This window comes from Thermobia domestica, chromosome 8 (genome assembly GCF_964235325.1).
Source record: "Thermobia domestica chromosome 8, izTheDome1.hap1.1, whole genome shotgun sequence".
Taxonomy (NCBI): domain Eukaryota; kingdom Metazoa; phylum Arthropoda; class Insecta; order Zygentoma; family Lepismatidae; genus Thermobia; species Thermobia domestica.
Window position 1 is genome coordinate 230,522,639 of NC_137461.1, and position 22,615 is coordinate 230,545,253.

At 33.9% G+C, this 22,615-nt stretch overlaps 1 protein-coding gene across 1 annotated transcript; it reads left to right on the forward strand.

Moving 5' to 3' along the window:
- The first annotated feature begins 2,648 nt into the window (after positions 1-2,648).
- Positions 2,649-22,355, forward strand: LOC145693476 (uncharacterized). The gene is made up of 2 exons (XM_081769511.1): positions 2,649-2,928; positions 18,819-22,355. Exon 2 carries the CDS (start codon positions 19,039-19,041, stop codon positions 20,509-20,511), a length of 1,473 nt encoding a protein of 490 aa, XP_081625637.1. The 5' UTR covers positions 2,649-2,928; positions 18,819-19,038; the 3' UTR covers positions 20,512-22,355.
- The last annotated feature ends 260 nt before the right edge of the window (positions 22,356-22,615 follow it).

Below are 22,615 nucleotides of genomic sequence, written 5' to 3' on the forward strand. Positions count from 1 at the left end.
ATTTTCATGCCCGCGTTAGAACGGAAGCATCACATGTAGCGTATTCACCGTAAATTATTTTCGTTTTCATACATCCGTGCGTGTATTGCGCCAAATTACTACTCCCTAGCTAATGCGCATGCGTAAAATAGAAAGTTTGCGAATTCCGCCATGTTAGTCAGTGAATACAATAGTGTACGCGCGCTACTTCCGTCAGAATTGAACAAATTTCTACTCTGACGCGAGTGTATCGCGCCATCTCCGATGCGTGATTTCATTGGCTGTTTAGCACAATCGCTCGCAACTCACGGAGGTAAAGGACACATGAAAATCCGCCTTTAAGCTTCACTGCTGTTATGAAGTTTCAATAATATAGTGTTGCTCTATTCCCATTGTTGTTATTTTTGCATCCTGTTTTCAATTAGGGCTTGAGGCAAAAACTAAAACTGTTGCAATCTCCACGTTTTTTCTGCCAATTTCAGTTCTCGAGGAAATACTTTGTTGAAATATAATTCATAAAAGTTTCACGGGATATGAGCAGTTTTAACAATTTAGTTTCAACTTCTTATTGTCGTACATATTAATATGGAGAAAAATATAGATCCCTAAGTGCAATGTATAGGCTACATTGATGTTTTTGGTTTTAAATACAAAAAGTAGGTGGCTTTGTAAAGTACACATTGTGTTAATGAATTTCCTTTGTTGTTATAAGTCTTACAGTTTTGCACTATAGGCTAAAGAAGAGGTGGATGATTAATTAAAGTAAATTGTTATCTCGCAATCGATTCTATTCCACCCTGAGGTCACAGCTGTGGTACCTCCGATGTGTGGGGTTCCTGGTTTAATCCATTGCTAAATAAGTTTGTGATGTACATCATGATGTCCGTGGGTTTTGTCGGAGTACTCTCGTTTCCTCTCACACTCTCATTCCACCTATTCCATCATCATATACTTGCCTCAATCATTCGTTTTCCTTAGATTAAAGGACATAAACGTGGAATGTTAAACTGCAAGATTTCTATTTTATCCTATTATATTCTAAAATATGTTCTATTTTATTCTTGACTGGCAAAAAGTAATGATTTTTTTGAATTCCTTTGAGCTAGAGAAGAAAGGGCGTTAACACATCAACATATATTTAATATTATTGTGATAATTTTATAAGGTTTCCCTCGGGGAGACATTGAGTAAGCGCGGAATAAAATGAAATGTTAAAAACTTTTACGTTCCATGGTTATCTTCGTCTAGACTAAAGGAAACGATGATAATGAGAATGAATGAAATGGTGAAATGAAGAAAGTGAGCGAAAACGGGAGAACTCAGAGAAAACCCACACATATGATGTTTGTCCACCATAAAGCCTATTTGGCGTAAATAGGAGGAAATCAGGGACCCCATTTACCAGAGGTGAACGCTTTACCACCTCTGGGGATAATTTTTAGCCTCGGGATATTTTCTCCTCGCCTACCCCTGAAATCATCACTGTTCGTCTATATTCTTAAGAGAAAACCATTAGTTCGTTAAATTTGAGTTGAATTGATTTTGAGCTTAACGTCCCATTCAGCAGCGAAGCTATATGAGACATGGACCTACTGATTAACATGGAATCCAAACCACATGAGCTCTTGCCGGGAATCGATCCCAGGTCTCCCACATCCTCTTGTTTACATGGAAGCTCAGAAAACCATTTGTATCTGTACGTCCATTTCAATAGTAGTAAAGCAAAAAATAGGTACCACTAAGCAAGGGCGCCGATTTCTCTGTAACTTCGGGGGGGGGGGGTGCATTAAGGTGTGTTTGGTTGCAGACAAGGGTCTAAAGGATTTTAAGACTAATTCAAATTATGCCAAATGTTGAATATTCATAAAAATACATTTGAGCATTTAGGGGGTCCGGGGCCCCAGAATCACACCCTTGCCATTAAGCTCTGTTGCATGTGGACAAGTGTTTCTACTGAAAGATGGAATGCATTATCTTCCCAGAAAGAATCTACGTTCGTCTTTCTATATATTTATATACATTTGTGAAATCCATTATGTACAGTACAAATAGTTTACACTGTACTTTTTTCTGTGTAAATATTGCATTTAGATTGAATATAATGTTGTACTTTGAGCTGATTATGAAACATTAAAATTGACCTTTTTGGCTAGTGCAGTTGAAAGTCATGGTAAGAGCTTTATCCAATGTACGTATAGTATCTTGATAATATAGATAAGTGATCATCAAGAGTATGCTGAAACTAACTACGAAATCGTATTACATCTAATTGAGCAACACTGTCAGTACTTCACGACGAGAAGAAACCAACAGAAAAGTTTATTTTGAAAGTAATCTGCTTCCAACAACACGGCTTCCTCTCTTCGCAAGAAGCAACCGTACCACGCAGGAAGAAAAAAAAAACGCACGCATCTACGAAAGCAGGAAGAAAAAGGGCGCGTACGGTTTTCTTTCTTTTACCAATCCCCGTGAACTGCAAGCGCATTTGTAGAAGCAACCCTACCAATTCCCTTTGTGATTCTCAATTCATTTCGATCACGGCAAGCAATTCAGTGAAAAGTACAAATGATTCATTGGAAGAATCGATTCATTTCTGGCAAGAATCATAATTCATTTTATTCACGCCATGATTCGTTCATAATGATCAACTCGTTCATGATCGACACAACACAAAATCTGTGAATGAGTTGGCAACGCTACTTTATTCTAATCCGTAAACATAACCAAATTGGAGGAAAACGGAACACAATTAATTGCCGTGAAGATAATAGCATAACGACAATATTAATTAGAACTTTGATATCGAAAGCAGCGTGTCATCAGGTGCCACCATTAGTGGGATCTTGTTATTTTCTCTATGCTTTTGCACGAAACGGAATTATCTCTCTACAAGCACATGTACAAATTGATTCCGTTTTTCTAAGGAACAAGTTGCAGATTACGAATAAGGTAACATTCTCTACGTTCAGTTCTAAAGATTAAATAAATTTTTATCACAATATATTCATTTACGGAGCTCATATCTATATAATTGGGAACAGATTTTTAATGTGTGTGAAAATTGACGTGCCAGTAAGAAATAATAGGCAGAGATAAAAATGGTCCGTCAAATTAAAAAAGTACTTTTATTTCACTTTTCAAACTTTATATAATTCCCTATGATGTTGTGGACTATTATTAAATTGGCCCATTCCCATATAATTGTGTACAGATTGATAAGATCCATATAAACATATGCACAGGAGACCATTAACTGCTTTCCTATTACGGTATATACCAGGAGAGTCACTCGTAGTACCTTCAAAGTTGTTTCGGTAATAGTTAAGAACAGCTACTTCTCATCTCCCGTGCACGAGGATACATCTTACTGTTGCACTACCTAAACTCCCTAAGTACAAGGGCAAGAACTCAGTCTATTACCTACTTTTTAACATCCTAGATAGTCAATGAATAATTCCTGAAAGTATGGCGTTTCTCGTCCTTCCCTAAATGGGAAGTACGGCTCCTTAACTATAACCGTTGTTTCTTAGAGTTGCATTGATGAATGCAGATTTACTTTACGAGGGCTTTATTTATGACTAAATATCCGTCTGAAGATGTGCTATAAAAAACGACCTTGCAAAAAACACAATCAACTCATGTGAGATGGCCAATAAAAGAGTATGTGCTAACAGAGGTGGAGGGCTGCAAATGGAACGCGCGCTAATGTGGGCGTATATCCTCGAGGAGCAGGCGCGGCAGCGATGGAAGGTATGCGCATGTAAACGTAAAACACAAGTTTTCTACATCATGCGGGATAACTGAGTCGGTGGAAATTAGTATGCTATACATTCGTCTTTGATATGCATGTATTCATTTACTCTTAGAATAACCGTTGTCATGTTTTCACACTAGTAACATTACTATTGTAATTATGAAATACTGGCTTCCTACATTCTAAAACACCCACTACTATTGTTATTGCTGCTGCGGAACTTTAGGCCAGTTTGATAGATGTAATAATGCGTATGGTGATAATGAGCTTTACTTATTGCTGTGTTGTAGTGCCATTAATGTAAATGTGAGATATAAATTATAAATTATGTTGCTTGAGAGTAATAGTTTAACTGTTGGTTAGTAATATTTTTAATTAGTTATTATACGTTAATAATAGAGTAAGAGCAATAGTTTTTTTTTCTTTTTTTCAGTTTATATACTATTCTTGACGAAGTCCGTTGCAACTATTGTTTAATGACATAAATTATTCTGTTTCCTCCCACTTTCTTGATTCCACCATTTCATTCATTTCTCATCACCGTCTCCTTTACCCGAGCGGGCAATACGATGGGACGTAAAACTCAAAAGATTTCATTTTCTCTATTCTATTCATTCTTCCAACGCTTTAATTTCGTACGAGACATAATTATCATTCCTATTCATTCACTCATTTAAATTGTAAACTTACGTTACCGTTTCTTTCACAAATTATTTTCAATAAGTGCTACGAATATTCATGAAAAGGCATACATCAACATATGTTTCTTTTTTCTTATGGTTGAAATATTTCCCTCAGACTTTTTTGTAGTATTCACACACCATACGCAAATAATTGGCACAGATAAACTATATGTCGGATGTACCGTAAAAGCGATAATTCTTACAAAAACGTTAATTAAAATTATTAACTGAAAGGAAAAATCGTATCTATTGCTAATCAGGATAGGACGAAGGTCGTGAGCCTGCGCGGTAGCGCTGGATGTGTCTCGAGTTGCCAGGCAACTTTAGGTATACCCAAGAGTGCTTTTCATTAAAGGAGAGACAGAAGGAAAAAAGCTTTCCAGGCTAAGAAAAAATAAATCTATTTCGCGTACGGGCAAGGCAAAGATTGTGGATCTGCGTGTAGATTTGTCCTTTGGAATAGTACCACCCAAAAAAGTGGCACGACTGCACTTTTTCTTGTCTCATTTAACTTATATGTAGTTAGTGTATATCAATGTAGGAATTTCTTTGGAAACATTGTGATTTTGAAATGTAGAAAAAGCATATCGTTACTCCTTTAAGCTACTACTTAGATTCCACGGGTGTCTAAGAATTACAATATTTTTTCCTTGGTATAATTTTAATAGTCGTTATAAATGGATCTTATTGCCGGATATAATTTTCAAGTATATGTGGAACAATGATAGTTACAGAGCTTGTTTTATACTGTATAGCATGAATATTAACTGCTACATAAGAAATAGTTATCTATAATTGAATTTAAGTAGGAAATCAATATAGCTATTATAGGAAGAAGTTTGTGAAAATGAAGTGTATAATAATGGTTGTATCTGAAATAGATGTTGCGTAATGGTGTAATTGGTTACCCCGCCAGATTTGGAATACTGGGCTCTTCAAACTGTCCATGCTTAAGGATGCGCAGAGTCGAGACACAGTTCTTCCAATAGAAAAATATACATTTTTCGAGTCGAGACATCACTTTTACAGCATATTGTCGCGACGAGACAGCCTCAAATCTTGTCTCGTGCTCATCCCTATCCATCCTACCTAGATAAAATCAATTTTGGATGCGAATATTCAATTTCTTTTAACGATAATTGTAATTACGATACAAATTGAAATAAGATATTGGCTTGACATGCTTTATTACCCACTTAACCTTCGTATACTGCAATTATATCTAAGGTTGGCATAACTATTTATTATTATTAGAAAGTAAACACTGAAGAATATATATTAATACACAATGAGGAAGAACTCAATGCTCGTAGTAATTAACAAATTGGTTGCAGGTTTATTTAAATTTAACTCTCTTGAAATTTAAATCATCATTATTAGAAAGAAAGCAAGAGAACCGTTTTGTGAATTTGGACATATTATAAGAGATTGAGGAATGTGTATTTAATCGAACAGAATATATGAAACTAAATGGAATGGCATGTGACCGAACTTGAAAGAGGATAGGATGTGTAAATGAAAAATCAAAGAAAGCAATGATTAACAGCAGTAGTGAAATCTACCCCCCCCCCCTAAAAAAAAATATGGAAATGGCGGCTTGTAAATGTAACAGAGATTTGAAAAAGTGACGGCTCCTCTGATTGTTTTTCCAAGCACTTCAAAGTAGAAATTTATATTTATAACAATGTTCCCATATATTTAAAGAAAGGAAGAAATAAAAACGAACTTTTTGCACGGAGGCTCGAATCGTCGCCCTTCGCTTCAGAAATTTCAATCAGCATTACTAAACCCTCTTGGCTACGGAAGCACTTAGAAGGAAATGCGTTATAATATTGATAATTGTATCGCTCCGAGCGCAGGTTGACACTTGAAGTTTTAAATAGTCATTTTCGGTCTTTTTCAATAATTTCTACTTACGATATTGATTGTTTTTGCATATTGGAACTGTGCATTCAGTATGCAATCAATATTAATCTCAGAAATAAGTAGTTTGATTTTGTTGTTGCATTTTCACATCGCTCGGATGACAGTACGGTTTCCAGCTAGTGTCTATATAAAGAACGGAGGGAAAATGCAATTCCCTGTGTATAGATCTGCGAGAATTGTGACGGATATAGGGTCACTTTTCCGGACTTAGATTCTGAACGAGTTTCCAGCTTTTTCTGAACGCGTGTGTACAAAAGTTTTCGTCTCTGCTGACTCATAATTTACTTTTGAGTGTAGATATGTATACAAGTTTCATTTATGTTTTATTTTTTTGTTTTTAGTGGGATAGAAACTTATATTGATGACAATCAAGTAACTTAATCGTGACATAAGCATTGACAGGCATATGGTAGAAAGGTACAATGACGAAACACTTTAGTTTTTTAGTTCAAAATCTTTATTTTAATAAGATTTGAGATTCTATATATCGAAATTATAAGATTAAGTTAAATAGGGGAATTTAATTCCGAAGAAAGTAATTGGAAGGGTACCGATAATTTAGAGAAAGGAAATATCGCATAATAAATTATGTCTTATCTACATACGGAAATTACCATCTTCCATAAACGAGATTTGTGTGAGACAATTTTATTACCGACATTAAATGTAACGCACATCCTTGTAACATTTAATGTGCTTTTTCATTTTATTTACTAAGAAACAGCGAACAACTACGTGATATCTCAATAGCATTTGCTTAAACCTTCAAACCTGCTTCATATGACTGTGTCAGAAATATGTTTGAGTAGTCATCTTTCTGTCATAGTCGTTATAGTACAGTTCTTGGACATAATAGCTGTCATGACCCTAGAGTTTTTTTTTTTTTTTTTTTTTTTTTTTTTTTGTCAGAATAGACCCAGTTACATAATGTGATGGCTACTTGCATAAAATCTTTATTGTAATGGCAGTATCAAGCTCCTCGTGAGCATTCTATTAAAGATGGTAGTGTTTTTAGCTGTTGTCGACGTTGAAGATTTTCCATATTGGGGACTTCTGGCCGTAGTCAGTAGCTGAAAATGATAATTTATGATTGTTCCATCCTTTGATAAAATTTGTTTCATCTCCAATATCATAGAAGGATCACCAGGAGTCCTTGCACCTCATATTGCGCTCTTATCTTAAGACATAGATTTGCGGTTAAGCGCATATTTTTTCTGTAAAGAGAATACTAAAACAAAATTTCAGTGAATACATATAAAACACATTGTACTTTACCGGAGCGTGGGTTTTAGTGCAGCTTACACTCACAAATGAATTCCTTTAGACATTAAGGAATGACATGTCGATTTAAAACAAATTATATATTGACATTTTTCTATCGTACTTAATATTAAATTGTCTTGGTATAGTCTACATGTATAAGCATCCCATGATCTTATAACAATAAGAAGTTCACAAAACTCATCTAATGCAATTTAGATAATGGACGGCGGGTACGTCCGCGATGTGCTTAATATTCCTTTCTCATAGGTCCATTCGAGTGGATAAAATTACTGTAGTTGAATTCTTTGGTGCAGAGGAATGTTAAATACAGAAATATGTAACCTCGTAGCGTAGCTCCATTCTGGATGTTTTTGATGCGTTTTTTATTTCTTCCTTCCAAGCACCTTGCTTACAGAGTTGTTGAGAGAAGGAAAGAAGGTTATTTCGTGTCTGGCGTCGCACAGAGTTATCTATGCTAACGTGATATCTCCTATGGATTTCTTTGAAAACTCTTCTACTAATTACTCAGCTTTCTCTGATTGTTCACGCAAGCGTCTGTACGTTAATCTACATATTCGTGTACATCAATTTAGAAGTCGGGCTCTATATGAGATTTCCATAAGAAAGAATTCGATTTCCGCTATTAAATCGAAAATACAATGTGAGAAGTGTTTGTCTTTCTTATTATCTGCAATATAAAATTGAAGTTATTACAGTTTTTTTTTTTACTAGTATTTAACAAGATAGATGGAACGAAATTCTTCAAATCGCGGAACATTTGTAATATTTGTAAAACTTATAGTGCTGCTTTTACATAACGATAATATGAAACCCTTTTAGGAAATACTAATAGCAGAAGACGATTACCGAATAAATCAGGAAATATTATATAACATGTATATAAATTGCTAAATTACTTTAGATGTTAAGACATGCGTTTTCCTTCAAATGTAATGGAAAATGCTTGTGAATTTCCTGTTTTCAACAGTCTTGAAAAAAGAACAAAAGTCCGTTTTCAACATGTATCATGTAGTATATAATGTGACTCTTATTTAATATAGTCCATTATTCTTTAGTGGTAGGCATTCAAAATGTATTATCAGAATTCCACGTGGAGGCGAGTTTGTTTCAAAGTGAAAAAGAAGTTAATGTGTTTGCTTTTGTAGTATGCTAATTGTTGTCCTTACGGTTAGATCGATACAGTGATGTGTGAGTCTTTATGTGTATATGTTAACAGTGAAAAGGAACACTAGTGAAACGAGAAGTACATCTCAAACATTTGCTAAATTCAGTAAGGGTTTGGTAAAAGAGCAGAATGCACAACGGTGATTTAACAAATTGAAAATGATTCCAGGACGCATCACGAGCGGGACGAGAACAGTACATGGGTAAACCATTTAATTCGTCAGTTGAGGTTGGTAATACCTAATATAAGGGACATGGAGGAAAATCATGCAATTTCATTGGCGAAAGCTTTTGCGAACATGCCTGACGGGAAAACTATAACTGTCGGGGCTGGACAAAGGGCTTCGTGGGCGTTTACTTCAGCTCAGAAGGTGATACGAATATATTTCTGTTCCTTTATTTAATTGGGAGGGGAGTTCTTTTTTTTTCGGCAGTGTAGAGAACCTGTAATGAAATATAAATTATTACCATATACCGCATTAGTACCATAATTATATGGCACAACATAAACTCGAAAGCGCGCAAATTAAGACGTGGGTGTGTGAGGTGATGATGGACAGTAGAGGTTATCGTGAACTACAAACGGAGAGAACGAGAGGAAGAAGAAAAAGGATTAAGTTTGTGATGTATTGTTTGATTTTAAAGATTAAAATATAGCACTTTGGGCAATACATTTCATAATTATCTAATTCTTAAGTGTTTAAAATACTTGGACAATACACAGGAACTTTTTTCAAGTCCGCAAGTAATTTAGAAACTTTACAGTGCTATATAATAAGTGGACTGCAAACAGACTTTTCTGAAAGCCAAGAATTATCATATAGTGTACAATTTGGTGAGACCAAAAGATATATCTTCTCTTCTTATTAAATGATAGTATTTGTTTTTGTTAATAGTGGTAGTAGATGTAGTATGTAATATGTTGTAGTATTAAGGTGGTGCTTTTCAGCGTGTGAACTTCGTTAGTCTTGCAATTAAAGTTACTTTACTTATTAGTTACAAGATGGCGGAATGTTCTCAAATTGATAACCCAGGCTTAGGCCTAAACTGTAGACATGACGAAGATGATAATCATTCAGTAACAAATATGGAGATTACTGTAGAATCAGAGATTCAATCAAATACTCAATCGGATGACATATCGGTAGGAAAAGATAATTATACAAATAAAAATACAGAAAACCTCAACAATATAGACACACTTTCGGTATCAAACCCGTCTTTACAGAATCGATACAACGCTGGACATCGTGCACCTTACTGTGTTTATAAAATCAAATAGCGAAGATTTGTGAACTAAACATTTTATGTTCATAAGTAGAAAATTGTATCTTGCAAACATAGAAGGCATCATTAATTTTAAGACAATTGAGAAAAATTTAGTAAAAAAGTGTATTTTGATCCTGGTAAATCAGCAAATGCTTTTCTTGAACACTCAATACTAAAAACGCAAAATTGTACTGCCTTCATTCCTAATTTTGGCACATATACAACAGGTGTCGTAAAGGTTGTAGATCCTGAAGTAACGGTAGATGGATTTTACAAGTAATAAAATGTGATTTTCCTACTGTATCAACTTTAACGGATATTCCGTACAAACGGGGGAAAGAAAACACCCACTGGTTCTATTATTATTACCTTTAAATCAGAACAGCTACCTCTACATGTAAAACTTCTATTTAAGACCACAAGTTGAAACGTACATTCCCGCAATAGGGTAATGTACCGCATGTTTACGATTTGGTTACTTTCCGTTCGTGTAAAGCGAAAGTACCAATCTGCAAAAAATGTGCACATTCACATCCCAATTCTCAATGTAATAATAACATCAAGTGTTTTAATTTCTGAATGGACCATTAAGCTGATCACCAGAATTACCCAGAACGAGCAAGATAACGTAAGATCATGACTGTAATGGGTAGAGAGCACTTATCTTTCAATGAAGCGAATATGCAAGTATTCCAATTAACTAATCATAATAACAAATGGGAAGTATATACTTCTTCATTAAAAACAACGGAAACGATTCCATTTAACACCCAAAGTAGGACAGTAAGTACGCCAAACTCACTTAAAAATTTAACATTACCTTATGTAGCTAATAGCAAGAAGATCAATTCTATAGATAAAGAATTCCCGCCATGGAAAAAAAGGAAAGAAAACAGAATGATTATATGAAATTTTTAATGACAGCAGTGGTAAGACTCCAGTAAATAGAGAGTTTTGATTTGTCATTTTCTTCTACTAGTGGGCATTCAACGGTATCAAAGTACAAATAGGAATATTGTTGCACATCACACAGTTCAATCTACCTCCTCTGGTAAAGTTCCTTCATTGGCGTATTCTAAAAATACTCAAGAGAGATATAAAGTACATTTTATCCATAAACATGACGAACATAAGAATTCGGAACAAACTCCGAAATTCAACGAAATATCAATAAACCTTGAAAAAATTTTGCAGGTTCGTCCTGTTGAGAAAAATAATATTAATGTAGACAAAAGGGAGCATTTAAGTACAAAATAGCAGTGTCTGCGATTAAACAACTATTAAGCAACATTTTAATTTCATTAAATTGCAATATAACTTCTGAACGCATCGAAAAATTATCCACACAATTCTACTCTCTTTTTACTTCGATATAAGGTATCCATGCTACGTTATCCGGAATATTTTTTATTTCTCTCTTTACATGACTATGGAAACAAATCATAGACTAAAGATATTACAATGGAATTGTCAAAGCTTTTATCCTAAAAAATATGCCATCCCTCAGCTAATTAAAATCTTTTGTGCGCATATCATTTTATTGCAGGAAACATGGAAGAAAGTGAAATTTCCTTACAAATTACGAAATTACAATATTATTGAACATTTAACAGAAGATGAACATGATGGATTAGCTATATGCATTAAAAAACCTGTACCTTTTAAATCAATTAAATATCAGGCACCAGACATTCAACTTTGCTTTATTTATTTCAAATCCATAAAGTTTGTAAATATATACACATCCTATTGCATGTTATCCCAGATTATCAATTCTAGACTGAGATTTTAGATAATAATATTGACTATTTATTGGGTGACTGCCACTCATAGTCAGTGCCTTGGGGAAGCTCCAAAACCAATAAAGCAGAAAAGATACTATCTCAGGTTTTAGCAGATCATCCTTATTTAACATTTAATGATGGCACGGCCACACGCGTCACTTTGGAAGGTAATAGTGTACCGGATATTTCTATTAGGATACTTCAATATTTCGTTCAAGCTTGTTGGTTTGTTCACTATGATCCATTGGGTAGTTATCATAGACTAATCTTGATTTTTGCTCACCCAATTATTAATGTTTTATCATCCCAATTGCAACGTACCCCGTCCCATATAATATGGAATAGCAGTGACGTTGGGTGGAAGTGAGCCGGAACAATTAAAACTGCCCTACAAAACTCACTACACTGAAATTACAATTGAATTTAAATTGTTTTAGAATAATAATTATATGATTTAATAAAATATAACAAGCTACGAATCTAATTAACTCAATACCTATCGGGTTCATAGGTCAAATGAATATATTAATTGTAATTTTATTGTAAAGAAAAAGCTGTATATGATCGAAAATATTTATATGACAACTTGAATAGATAGATATATATATTACAAACGCTATTCATACAACAGAATTTAATCTATACGTATTATCAACGCATATAATTGAGTCACTTACCAATGAGTAAAACTGCTTGTCCCTTTTACAACACATATATGGGTGTTTCAGTATTCCTCTCTAAATATTATATTTTTACACTTCTTCATAGAATCAAATGTTCTTGCGAGAAATAGAGAGAAAATTCTTTTCTATATGTCGTGGAATTTCTATTTAACGAACAAATAAGTAAGGCAAACTGGCCAACCATTAATCACATCACTCGAAAAGAACCAATTTCTTCAATACGGAATGTAACTTCACCCACAAAATGTCTCATGACGAAACCTTATAGGAGGAACATAACACAATAATATTTTAACGCAGAATATAATATAAATCAGACTCAAAAGTAAGGTTTCTTTTCACGGTGTTAATCCACTTTACGTTAATGTCCCTTCGAACCATAGCTATGCGTATTCTATTTAACAAGGCAAAGCTTCAAAATTCGATGTGTTCCACCTGATACTTTAAGTAGCTATATTAACCCGAATCCGAATCCGCTACCAACAGACAGCGTAGTTCCATTTTCTGGCACTACGGCGCTGCGAAACTGAAATAATATCATAAGTCTCGAGTTCTGCTTTTTTTTTTTTTTTTTTAAATCTTTCTCTCTTATTCTCTCTTCCAAATATCGTTACACAATTCAAATCAGCTGTAAATAACTTTACATCAAAAATCAACAAATTTCATTGTAATCTTAGTTGGCAAAATTATCAACATACAATTACAGAAACGTTGTATATAGCAAATACTACTAATTGGCAGTTAAATAATCTAAATTATCTGATTACTCAAGCTGCTGCCAAGTCAAGAATTAAAGACAGAAAAAAAGTTTAGCTATTAAAAACTTCAACCCATCATCAAAATAAACACTAGAAACCGATCTCGTAGAACAGGGAAGCCCAAAAAGCAGTTAATAAGAGGAAATTGGCTTTCCAAACATTTCGACAATCGAGAAGCGAAGATAACTTCATAGCATATAATAAAATCAAGGCAATTACAAAAATCATCTTAAAATCAAAAGAGCTAATTGGGAATCCTTTTGCAACAACCTATCTTATCAAACGCCTAAGATTTTAATATGAAAATTCTTACATCAACAATTAAATAAAAAGTCCAACAATATTTCTTCTACGAATTTGACTGCATATAGTAGTGATTGAGTAAATCAATTTTATTACCTTTTAACCCCGGACTACGTGAATACTAATAATATAATAGTTTTCAAATATAGCAAAAGGAACTTCTCACTTGGCTTAGAAGGAATATACTACAGACATGCTAATTTACCCAAAGTAGGTAAACAATTTGTTCTGACTCATTTGAACGCAATCTGGGAAACAGGGATGTTTCCGAAAATATGGAAGAAATCACTCGTTGTTCCAATCCTCAAAGCCAATAATCCTTGTAATAATGCAATCAACTATAGAGCAATAGCCTTACACCCTTGTGGTCTTAAAATATTTGAACAATTAATGTTAAATCGATTTCAATTGTATCTTGAACATTGCAGATTTTTCCCGGATAATATCACTGGTTGTAGGAAAAATTGTAACACATACGACGCTTTTGGACTTCTCATTATTGATATATGGAATACATTCCAACAAAGGAAATATTTGATACTTGTAAGTGTTGATTTCAGAAAAGCGTATGATCTTGTCAATTTACATATACTAATTTCAAAATTATTTAATTTAAATATTCCGAAACAGTATACTATAATTATTTACGATTTGTTATTTGGCAGGCAAGTGCATATTAAAATGAATCATTATTACACCAAACTAAGACGTACATCCATGGGCCTATTAAAAGGAAGCAAACTTAGCCCTACTCTTTTCAATTTTTTTATATTGGATTTACTCGTATTAATGCATAAGAAAACCAATTTGTTTCATACGCTGACAACCTGGTAATTTATGAAGTCGTTGATACCCTTAAGATAGGCATAAAGAAAACAAACTAATTTAGAGACTATACATAAATGCTGTCAAACAAACGGCTTGGATATTAATTGGGAAAAAACCTCTTGTTACAATTTTTACAAAGAACTAATAAAACAAACACCGCAGATAAATATTAGTGGAAAACCATTAAGAATTGCCAAACAATTGAAATATCCAGAACTTATATTAGATTCTAAGTTATAACGGAAGCCTCATCTACAATACTTATCTAAGAAAGCTAATAAATATAAAAGCATGCTCTGAAGTATCAGTGCAAAAATTGGGGTATCAACCTCATCAATCAGCAAACCCTGATTGCAAAAGTTTTTTTGGATCATTTTTCTAAAACAGAAAACATTTCCTTTTTTATTATAAACTACAGCAAATTCAATATGATACAGCCAAAATCATCTTATTGCAATCAGTCTTTTATCCTAAACACGCTATATTAGAAGCAACTAAGACCATTCCTCTTGAAATTAATATTTTCCAGTTAACCGCAAACTTTTTACTCCCTAAAATGGCAAAAACTTCATCGATTAGTACACGCAAGTTAATGACTGTGGAAATCTTAAATGAAAAAAAAAAAATATCCTATCAACAATCTCTACCGTGGATATTGAAAGATATATAGAAATCAAAGATCTACATCCAAGAATAGCAAAAGCTCCTACAATACCAACATATTTATTTCAGTATGAAGTGAATTTAATCAAAATTAACACTATTATACCTAATTATATACAAAATCATAAACAGGAAACTTTGTCAAACTTTTATAAAAATATCTGGAAATTTTACATAGATTCCCTCAGGATTATCAACTTACATTTACAGATGCTTCTAAAGAAAAGAACGCACCAGTGGGAGCTGCATTAGTAATTCCTAATCTAAATGTAAAATGGCAATTCAAATTGCTTTGTGCTTTGTCAATTTTTAAAGGAGAAGCCTTCGCAATAAGACAGGCCTTGTTATTTACCAGAAAATTAAATATCAAAGGTATTTGCACAGATTCTTTAAGTGTCATCAAAGCATTAAACAACACTACTTAGACTTCCCAAAACTCCTGAAAGTTAATGTTGATTAGAAAATTATATGATACTCTAAAAAATAATAAATTTGACGTTATTTTCCTTTACACTAAGGCTCATGTTCAAATAGAGGGTAATGAAGTACTAGACCAATTATGTAAAAATGCAACCACTATGGACATAAATACCAATATCAAGATTCCTTTTTATAATTTCAAACATATCATTAGAACAAAAAGCAAAAAATACTGATCATTCAATGGAGAAAGAAAATCAGAGAAGAACCAGGAATCCATTATTGGAATATCACCTATATCGAGGAATATATTTGGTCTAGGAATTAATTCGTGCGGGTGGACAAGAGATGGCGCAACGAACGGAGCGTCCCACAGTTCCGTGTATCCACACATGTGTTGCAAACCCCTGTCATCGCGTATCGTTCGTAGTATAAGGCAGTGGATTAAAGCGTCAACAACACCAGTTTGTAGTTAAGTGAACATGGCGCAATTTGTGCCTGATAAAGTGTTTTTGCGGGGTGTCCTGCTGCATTACTTTAACATGCAGAAAAGTGCGACTGAAAGTCATCGTATTTTTGTGGAAGTGTATGGTGACCATGCTCTAGCTGAGCGAACGTGTCAGAAGTGGTTTGCACGGTTTAGAAGTGGTGATTTCGGCTTGGCAGACCAAGAGCGAGCTGGACAGCCAAAAAAATTTCAAGACGAAGAATTGACAGCATTGCTCGAGCAGGATTCGTGTCAAACGCAGGAACAACTTGCAGCAGCATTAGGCGTTGATCAAACAACAGTCTCCAAACGCTTGAAAGCCATGGGAATGATTCAAAAGATGTCACATTGGTTTCCACATGAATTGAAAGACAGAGACGTTAAAGACGAAAAACCATTTGCGAATTGCTGCTTCAACGACAGAGCAGAAAGGGGTTTCTGCATCGAATTATTACGGGTGATGAGAAGTGGATCCATTACGAGAACCCTAAACGAAAAAAGGCCTGGGTGAAACCAGGTGAACCAGGTCCATCACAACCAAAACGAGATATTCACTGTGCAAAGGTTATGCTGTGCATATGGTGGGATATGAAAGGTGTGGTGTACTATGAGCTGCTGCAACCGGGTGAGGCTATGAATGGAGAACGTTATCGACGACAATTAATGCGTTTGAAGCAAGCTCTGGCCAGAACACGACCAGAATGGGAGAACAGACATGATAAACTTATTGTTCAACATGATAACGCTCGCCCACATGTCGCAAAACCGGTCAAAACCTATTTAGAAAATGTCGGATGGGAAGTTTTACCCCACCCGCCGTATTCACCAGACGTTGCTCCTTCGGACTACTACTTGTTCGATTGCATGAACAACGATTTGATTGGACAGCGGTTTACTTCTTCAGAAGATATCGAAACATGGGTCTCTGACTGGATCGCTTCCAAGGATGAGGACTTCTTTCGCCACGGAATCCGTACATTGCCTGACAGATGGGCGAAAGTGGTGGCTAGCGATGGACAATATTTTTCTTAAGGTATTTATGTATTTTGTGTTTGTACTACAGCTTCAATGTGTGCGTACCAACCGCACGAATTAATTCCTAGACCAAATACATTAGGGATAACAGGAATATACATTAGAACATGTAACTAGGGAAGAAGAAAAATAAGTCATGGTTTATAGATGAAAGAAAGCAAAAGCTATCAGAAAAGAAAGTAAGTAGATGCTAAAAAAAAAGTAATAGGACTCCATGAAAAGAACGCTGTCGAAACTGGGGAAGTAGCTATAGATGATGTAGAAAAAGCATAATTTTTGGCACAAGCATAGTGAGGTGCATGAAACTGAGATAGCTAAGCTACCGGAAAATTACTTCGGAAATAAAAAAGAAAGAAAAGTAGAAAAGAAGAGATAATATTCTAAGGAGATTAGTGTAGGAAGAAAAATATCACAGAAAATAGTAGCAATTTGGTAGAAGGAAATTATATAAATAGTTTTAAGGAAAATGATCGTTAGCCTTAGATCGTAGAGGATGGTAAATCAGAAAGTTATTGTAATACAGTTATTGAATACTAAATTGTTGTGTTTGTAAGATTAGCTTTCATGATTTCGGAGGAGAATTTTCATGATAGTTCTGTAGATGAAGTTAATAAGCAATGAATTGCTGATATTGGTTGAGAAAATAAAAGATCTTGCCAAGGTCGAAGTAGTTTATTGTCTTGAACTGGTATTTAATTGGTATTAAAAGCTAAGGTAGAATGATGAAATCAGAAATATTTTTAAGGCTCTTTATGCGCTCTACAGTTTTTAAATGTTGACACATAACTTAAAAATCGTGATAAATGTTAGAAGTACGGAAAGGGGCGGATAACAGCTCAAATACGTAATAAATAAATTATTTTCGAACGTTTTATAGACTATAAATTTGGATGCGCAGTTTCTAACGTCGTAATTGTTACGCACCCAAATGTATGTACTATACAAAAAGTTGTAAAATTATTAGTTCATGTGATATCGTTTTGTAGATAATATCTGGATCATTTTCTATATTTGTTATATTCTTCAGCCTCTTAAAGTTATTCGCTAAAATTCAGAAAGGGTGAGCTTAGGGAAGAACCTTAGGAACAAATGACTATTTGCAATGTACAAGAGTGGTTAGAGTGATTCTAAATCTATGAGAATAAGGACTTGTTTACAGTTGAAGATTGAAATAAAAGAATAAAACATGGAAGTATACGTTTAGGGATACTGTATGATTGACTGGAAATTTTCTAAGAGCGCGACACGTAATATAATAATTAGGTTAACAACTCTTGAGATCAAATGCAGCGGTTAAACTGGATTTGGTGAAGTCCTATATTTGCAGTAACTGTAACGCAATGATTTGCGAAGTTCAGGTTGAATAAACGTCTGTAAAAACTAAGTCTTGTGTGTGTATGTCCATTTCTGCGAGACTCAAGATTATATAATCTAAATACGTTTGAGTGTTCGATATTGTTGTCTTTATTGTTCTTTATATTCTTGTATTTGTCTCGTGCTCTATTAGCAATGAGTTTATACTGCTAACGTTTTTTAATGAGAGTGAAATCCTTTATTTCGATTTACTTGAAAGTATCGTGTGACTTTCACATAAATCAAAAACTGTACGATAGCTTACCCAATATGAAGACTACCTTGTTTACATCTTTCATATTCCATATTTTGCATGTCTATGTGGCTGTCACAGTAGATGGTTTATGAAAGTATTCAGTGAAAGATCACTTAAGTTATTTAGAAACTAGAATTTGCGTTGAGTGGAGAATTCAACATTCCTAAGCCTTTTTTTTTCTTGTTTCAGATTGATTATGGACAAATTCTTTGAAGATGAAGCTTTCAAGATTTCCCATAGATGGTTTTGTTCATAGAAGCTAAATCAGAGAGAGTAATTGTTGTAAAAAGAACAATGTTTGTTACGGTCGTAGTGATCATGGGTGTTGCTAGTTTGCGACGTATTGTAAAATAAATTCTTGTAGAAAAATTATTTCATGTATATTTTAATGAAAACACTTTAACCGAATATGGCAAATGAAAGTGAAGATTCTAGTTCTGATGAAGATTTTACGAAATACGTAAAAGTGGAAATAAAATATGAGAATTCTGTTGGAATTTCAACCATAGAGGATACTGAGGAATCATCTGAACATGACAAAGAAAAACCTGATAGTTCTGCAGCGGAATTACCCACCCGTTCAACACAGCTTCCGCGGATATTGAACCGTACCGGATTTCGTAACAAGGGTAATGTTTCTAAGAAAGTTCCACGATTGTCGTGTGAAATGTGCGGGAAAAAGTTTCGGAAAGAAAGATATTTAAATACTCATATGCTTATTCATACAAAAGGTAGAAGATTTAAATGTGTCTACTGTAACAAAATGTTTAATCATAAATCTTCACTTCATACTCATATAAATCTTCACACTAACGAGAAAATATTTGCATGTCCTTACTGTAAGAAGCGTTATGGATATAAATGTGGATTGGTTGAGCATATGAAGAGACATTTTCCTGAAAATTATATACCTTGTCCTGTATGTGGGAAAACGTATTATCGTAAAAGAGATGTAGATATACATGTAAAATCTGCTCACTCAAAGGAAAGACCATTTGTATGTTCTGTATGTGGGCAAGCATTCGCTTTAAAGTACACCTTGGCGAAACACATTAAAATTCATCAAAATCCCAATTCGGGTAAACGTCGCGTTTCGAAAGCTAATTCAGTGCACCCAGCAAATAGTAAAACCTTGGAAGTCAGTCATATCATGGCTGCGCTTGGAAACGACAACCCAGTAGCTGATGGCAGCAGCAGTACTCATAATTTGCCTTCGAAAGTATCACGTTCTATCTCACAGGCAGAAATGCTTTTCTTTACTGACACATCTTCCAGTGATACATTTCCAAGTACTGGACGAGATCTCTCAAGTAAATTGTGTTTAAAGAACTCACTTCACAGTTTAGAAAGTAGTAACAATGTTGACGAAAACGATTTCATCTGTGAACATTGTGGTAAACACTATAAATTCAAACCTAGTTTACGTAAGCATTTGGAAAGGCATTTTCCTGAAATGCCGATAGCTTGTACAGTTTGTGGAAAACTTTACACTCGTGATTATATCAAGCAACACATTAAAGTTGTGCATTCAAATGAAAGACCTTACCAATGTGCTCAATGTAAGAAACGATTTTCTGCGGAGGAAGATTTATCTTCACATATGAAAATACACGCAGTTGACAAACCCTTCGTGTGTGAAGTGTGTGAAAAAGGATTTCAGTGGAGGAGAGATTTATTTGATCATCGTCGTATTCATTCTGGTGAGAAACCTTTTGAGTGCTTAGTTTGTGGGAAATTATTTGGGCGTAAAAAGACAATGGTCGTTCATATGAAAATTCATTCTAAACGAAGAGAACCGATTTCGTGTGTCCTCTGCTTAAGAGAGTTCCCTACATTATATTCTTTAAAGGAACACGTATTAGTTCATTTTGAAGATGACTAATTTTTGTACATTGACAGTTTTGTTGTGAAGATGTAACATGTACATGTAATATGAAAGCCCTGTGAAGCTAGTAGAATTCTATATTCGATGTACTTTTCGATATTTTCTAATTTTACTTTTTGTAATGTCGTTTCGTCTATTATTCTTTGTTTTTATAAGTTTTAGATTTTTAAAAATTTGCATCAACTCGCTTACAGCACTGGATTTTAATTATATCAACTGAAGTGTGTTATATCAGTAATAACTCATTACTATTACATCAATAATCAGTATCCCATTATGTGTTAGGTACTGCAACACTACCGATTTTGTAATGTATTCCTTTCTATAGTGTAGTACCCCGCAAGAAAACTTTTCTTTGTAAGAGATTTGTTTTTACATGTTTTTTTTTCGATTATGTAAAAAAAAATAAAAAATTGCAGACTGTGCTATTAAAAAAGAAAAAGAAGCCGATGGCTCCTCAGAGGTCTCATGGTAGCTGGCCTTGTATGGCAAATAGAGCACTCCCTTCGATGCTCTCTCTGACATTTTCGTACCGCACTTTTTGTTTGTCTTTTATTTCAACCATTTGTGGTTTATAAACTATACGTTTTATCTGAAAGAGCTACCATATAAGCGAATATGTATAAAGAAATAAAATAAATTTTACTCAAATTATAGCTGGGGTCTAGACAAATATGTACTACTGTTAATAACTATATTTTTTGGAAGTATAAACTGGTGACGTTCTAGAGATATTTCCAAGGGCCGAAAATTATTAGATCGCAAAACGATTTGAAGAATTACACATTAATTTGTACAAATAAATAATTTGCAACTAATTTTGATTTTGAATTTATCCATTAATGTGGAGTATAGTGGTCTAATTAGCAACATTTGAACAAGAAGTTGGAAAAGGGAATTATCCTTCGTACTTCATGTCAGAAAGTAGCTTTCAGGAGTGCACTTTTGGTCCATATAATTTCATATGGCCAAGTTACTCTTGAAATGTGTTTAAGATTCTTGAAATATGTATACACAGAAACAACTAAGTGCTTTAATTCAGTCGCAAATGTATTCTTGTTTTTAGATCTAGTTTAGAAACGCTACGGACATATTTATATAGAAATCATTTAACAATTATTGGTTGGTAAATTATACTCTGGTAGTAGGTTGATTTTCCTTTTGGAACCACCATTCCACTATTATAGCAAAAATTGGTATACGCTGCATTTTTTCGTTGAAGTGTGACCTTTTTGTTTGAATTCAACCTTAGTTGCAGTGTAAGTTAAATCTTGGTTCATCGAATGAATTCAAATCAATTTGATCTTCGGTTACAAATATTTCTTACGTAATTGAAACTTGCGTTTTACATTTGAAATTAGAGCCTGGTTTATTTTGCTTTCAATGTCAAATTTGTTGCATTTAGTATAATATGATATTATTTTCTTTTCATTTTTGTTTATGGTATTCTTTTGAATACTTACAACAGAAATGACTGATGGAGACGTATCTATATTTATTTTTTTTATTATTATTATTATTTTTTTTTTTAGAATGCAGTATTGAAAGACATTTTTCGTATGTCTCCAGGGGTTTTTAAGTGTAGAAATGGGTGTACTTTCTAATAACTAATTGAGAATAGAAATCAATTTATTATCTACGCACTCATGAGTTTTTGGTAATTACGTGTTTAAGGATTTACGTTATATTTGCGTCGTTATGCGGAGATATCTGATGTAGTCTAATGCATTTTTGACAATTTGTATTAAGAAACACTACTAGTGTTCATTAAAATGGAGTGAATATTCAATATGTATTAAATAAAATCAAAACAGCATGAATGGAACATCTTTTTGGACTAATGAAATACTAGTAATTTTAATTTCTAACTTTGGGAATCAAGTGTATGCAATTTTGTACGCACGACCCAGTAATATTGATAGCATATTTTCTGTCGTCATGAAAGTTTGACCTCCTGAGTATTGTGTTAATTTTCATATTGTATTTTTGAACTTTGGACTCATAGGGTACAACACAAAGAAAAGCAGCAATGCACTATATTCACTTCAAAGGCCCGAAGTTGCTATATCTGCAATAATTTGCATTAAGAATTACTCAAAAT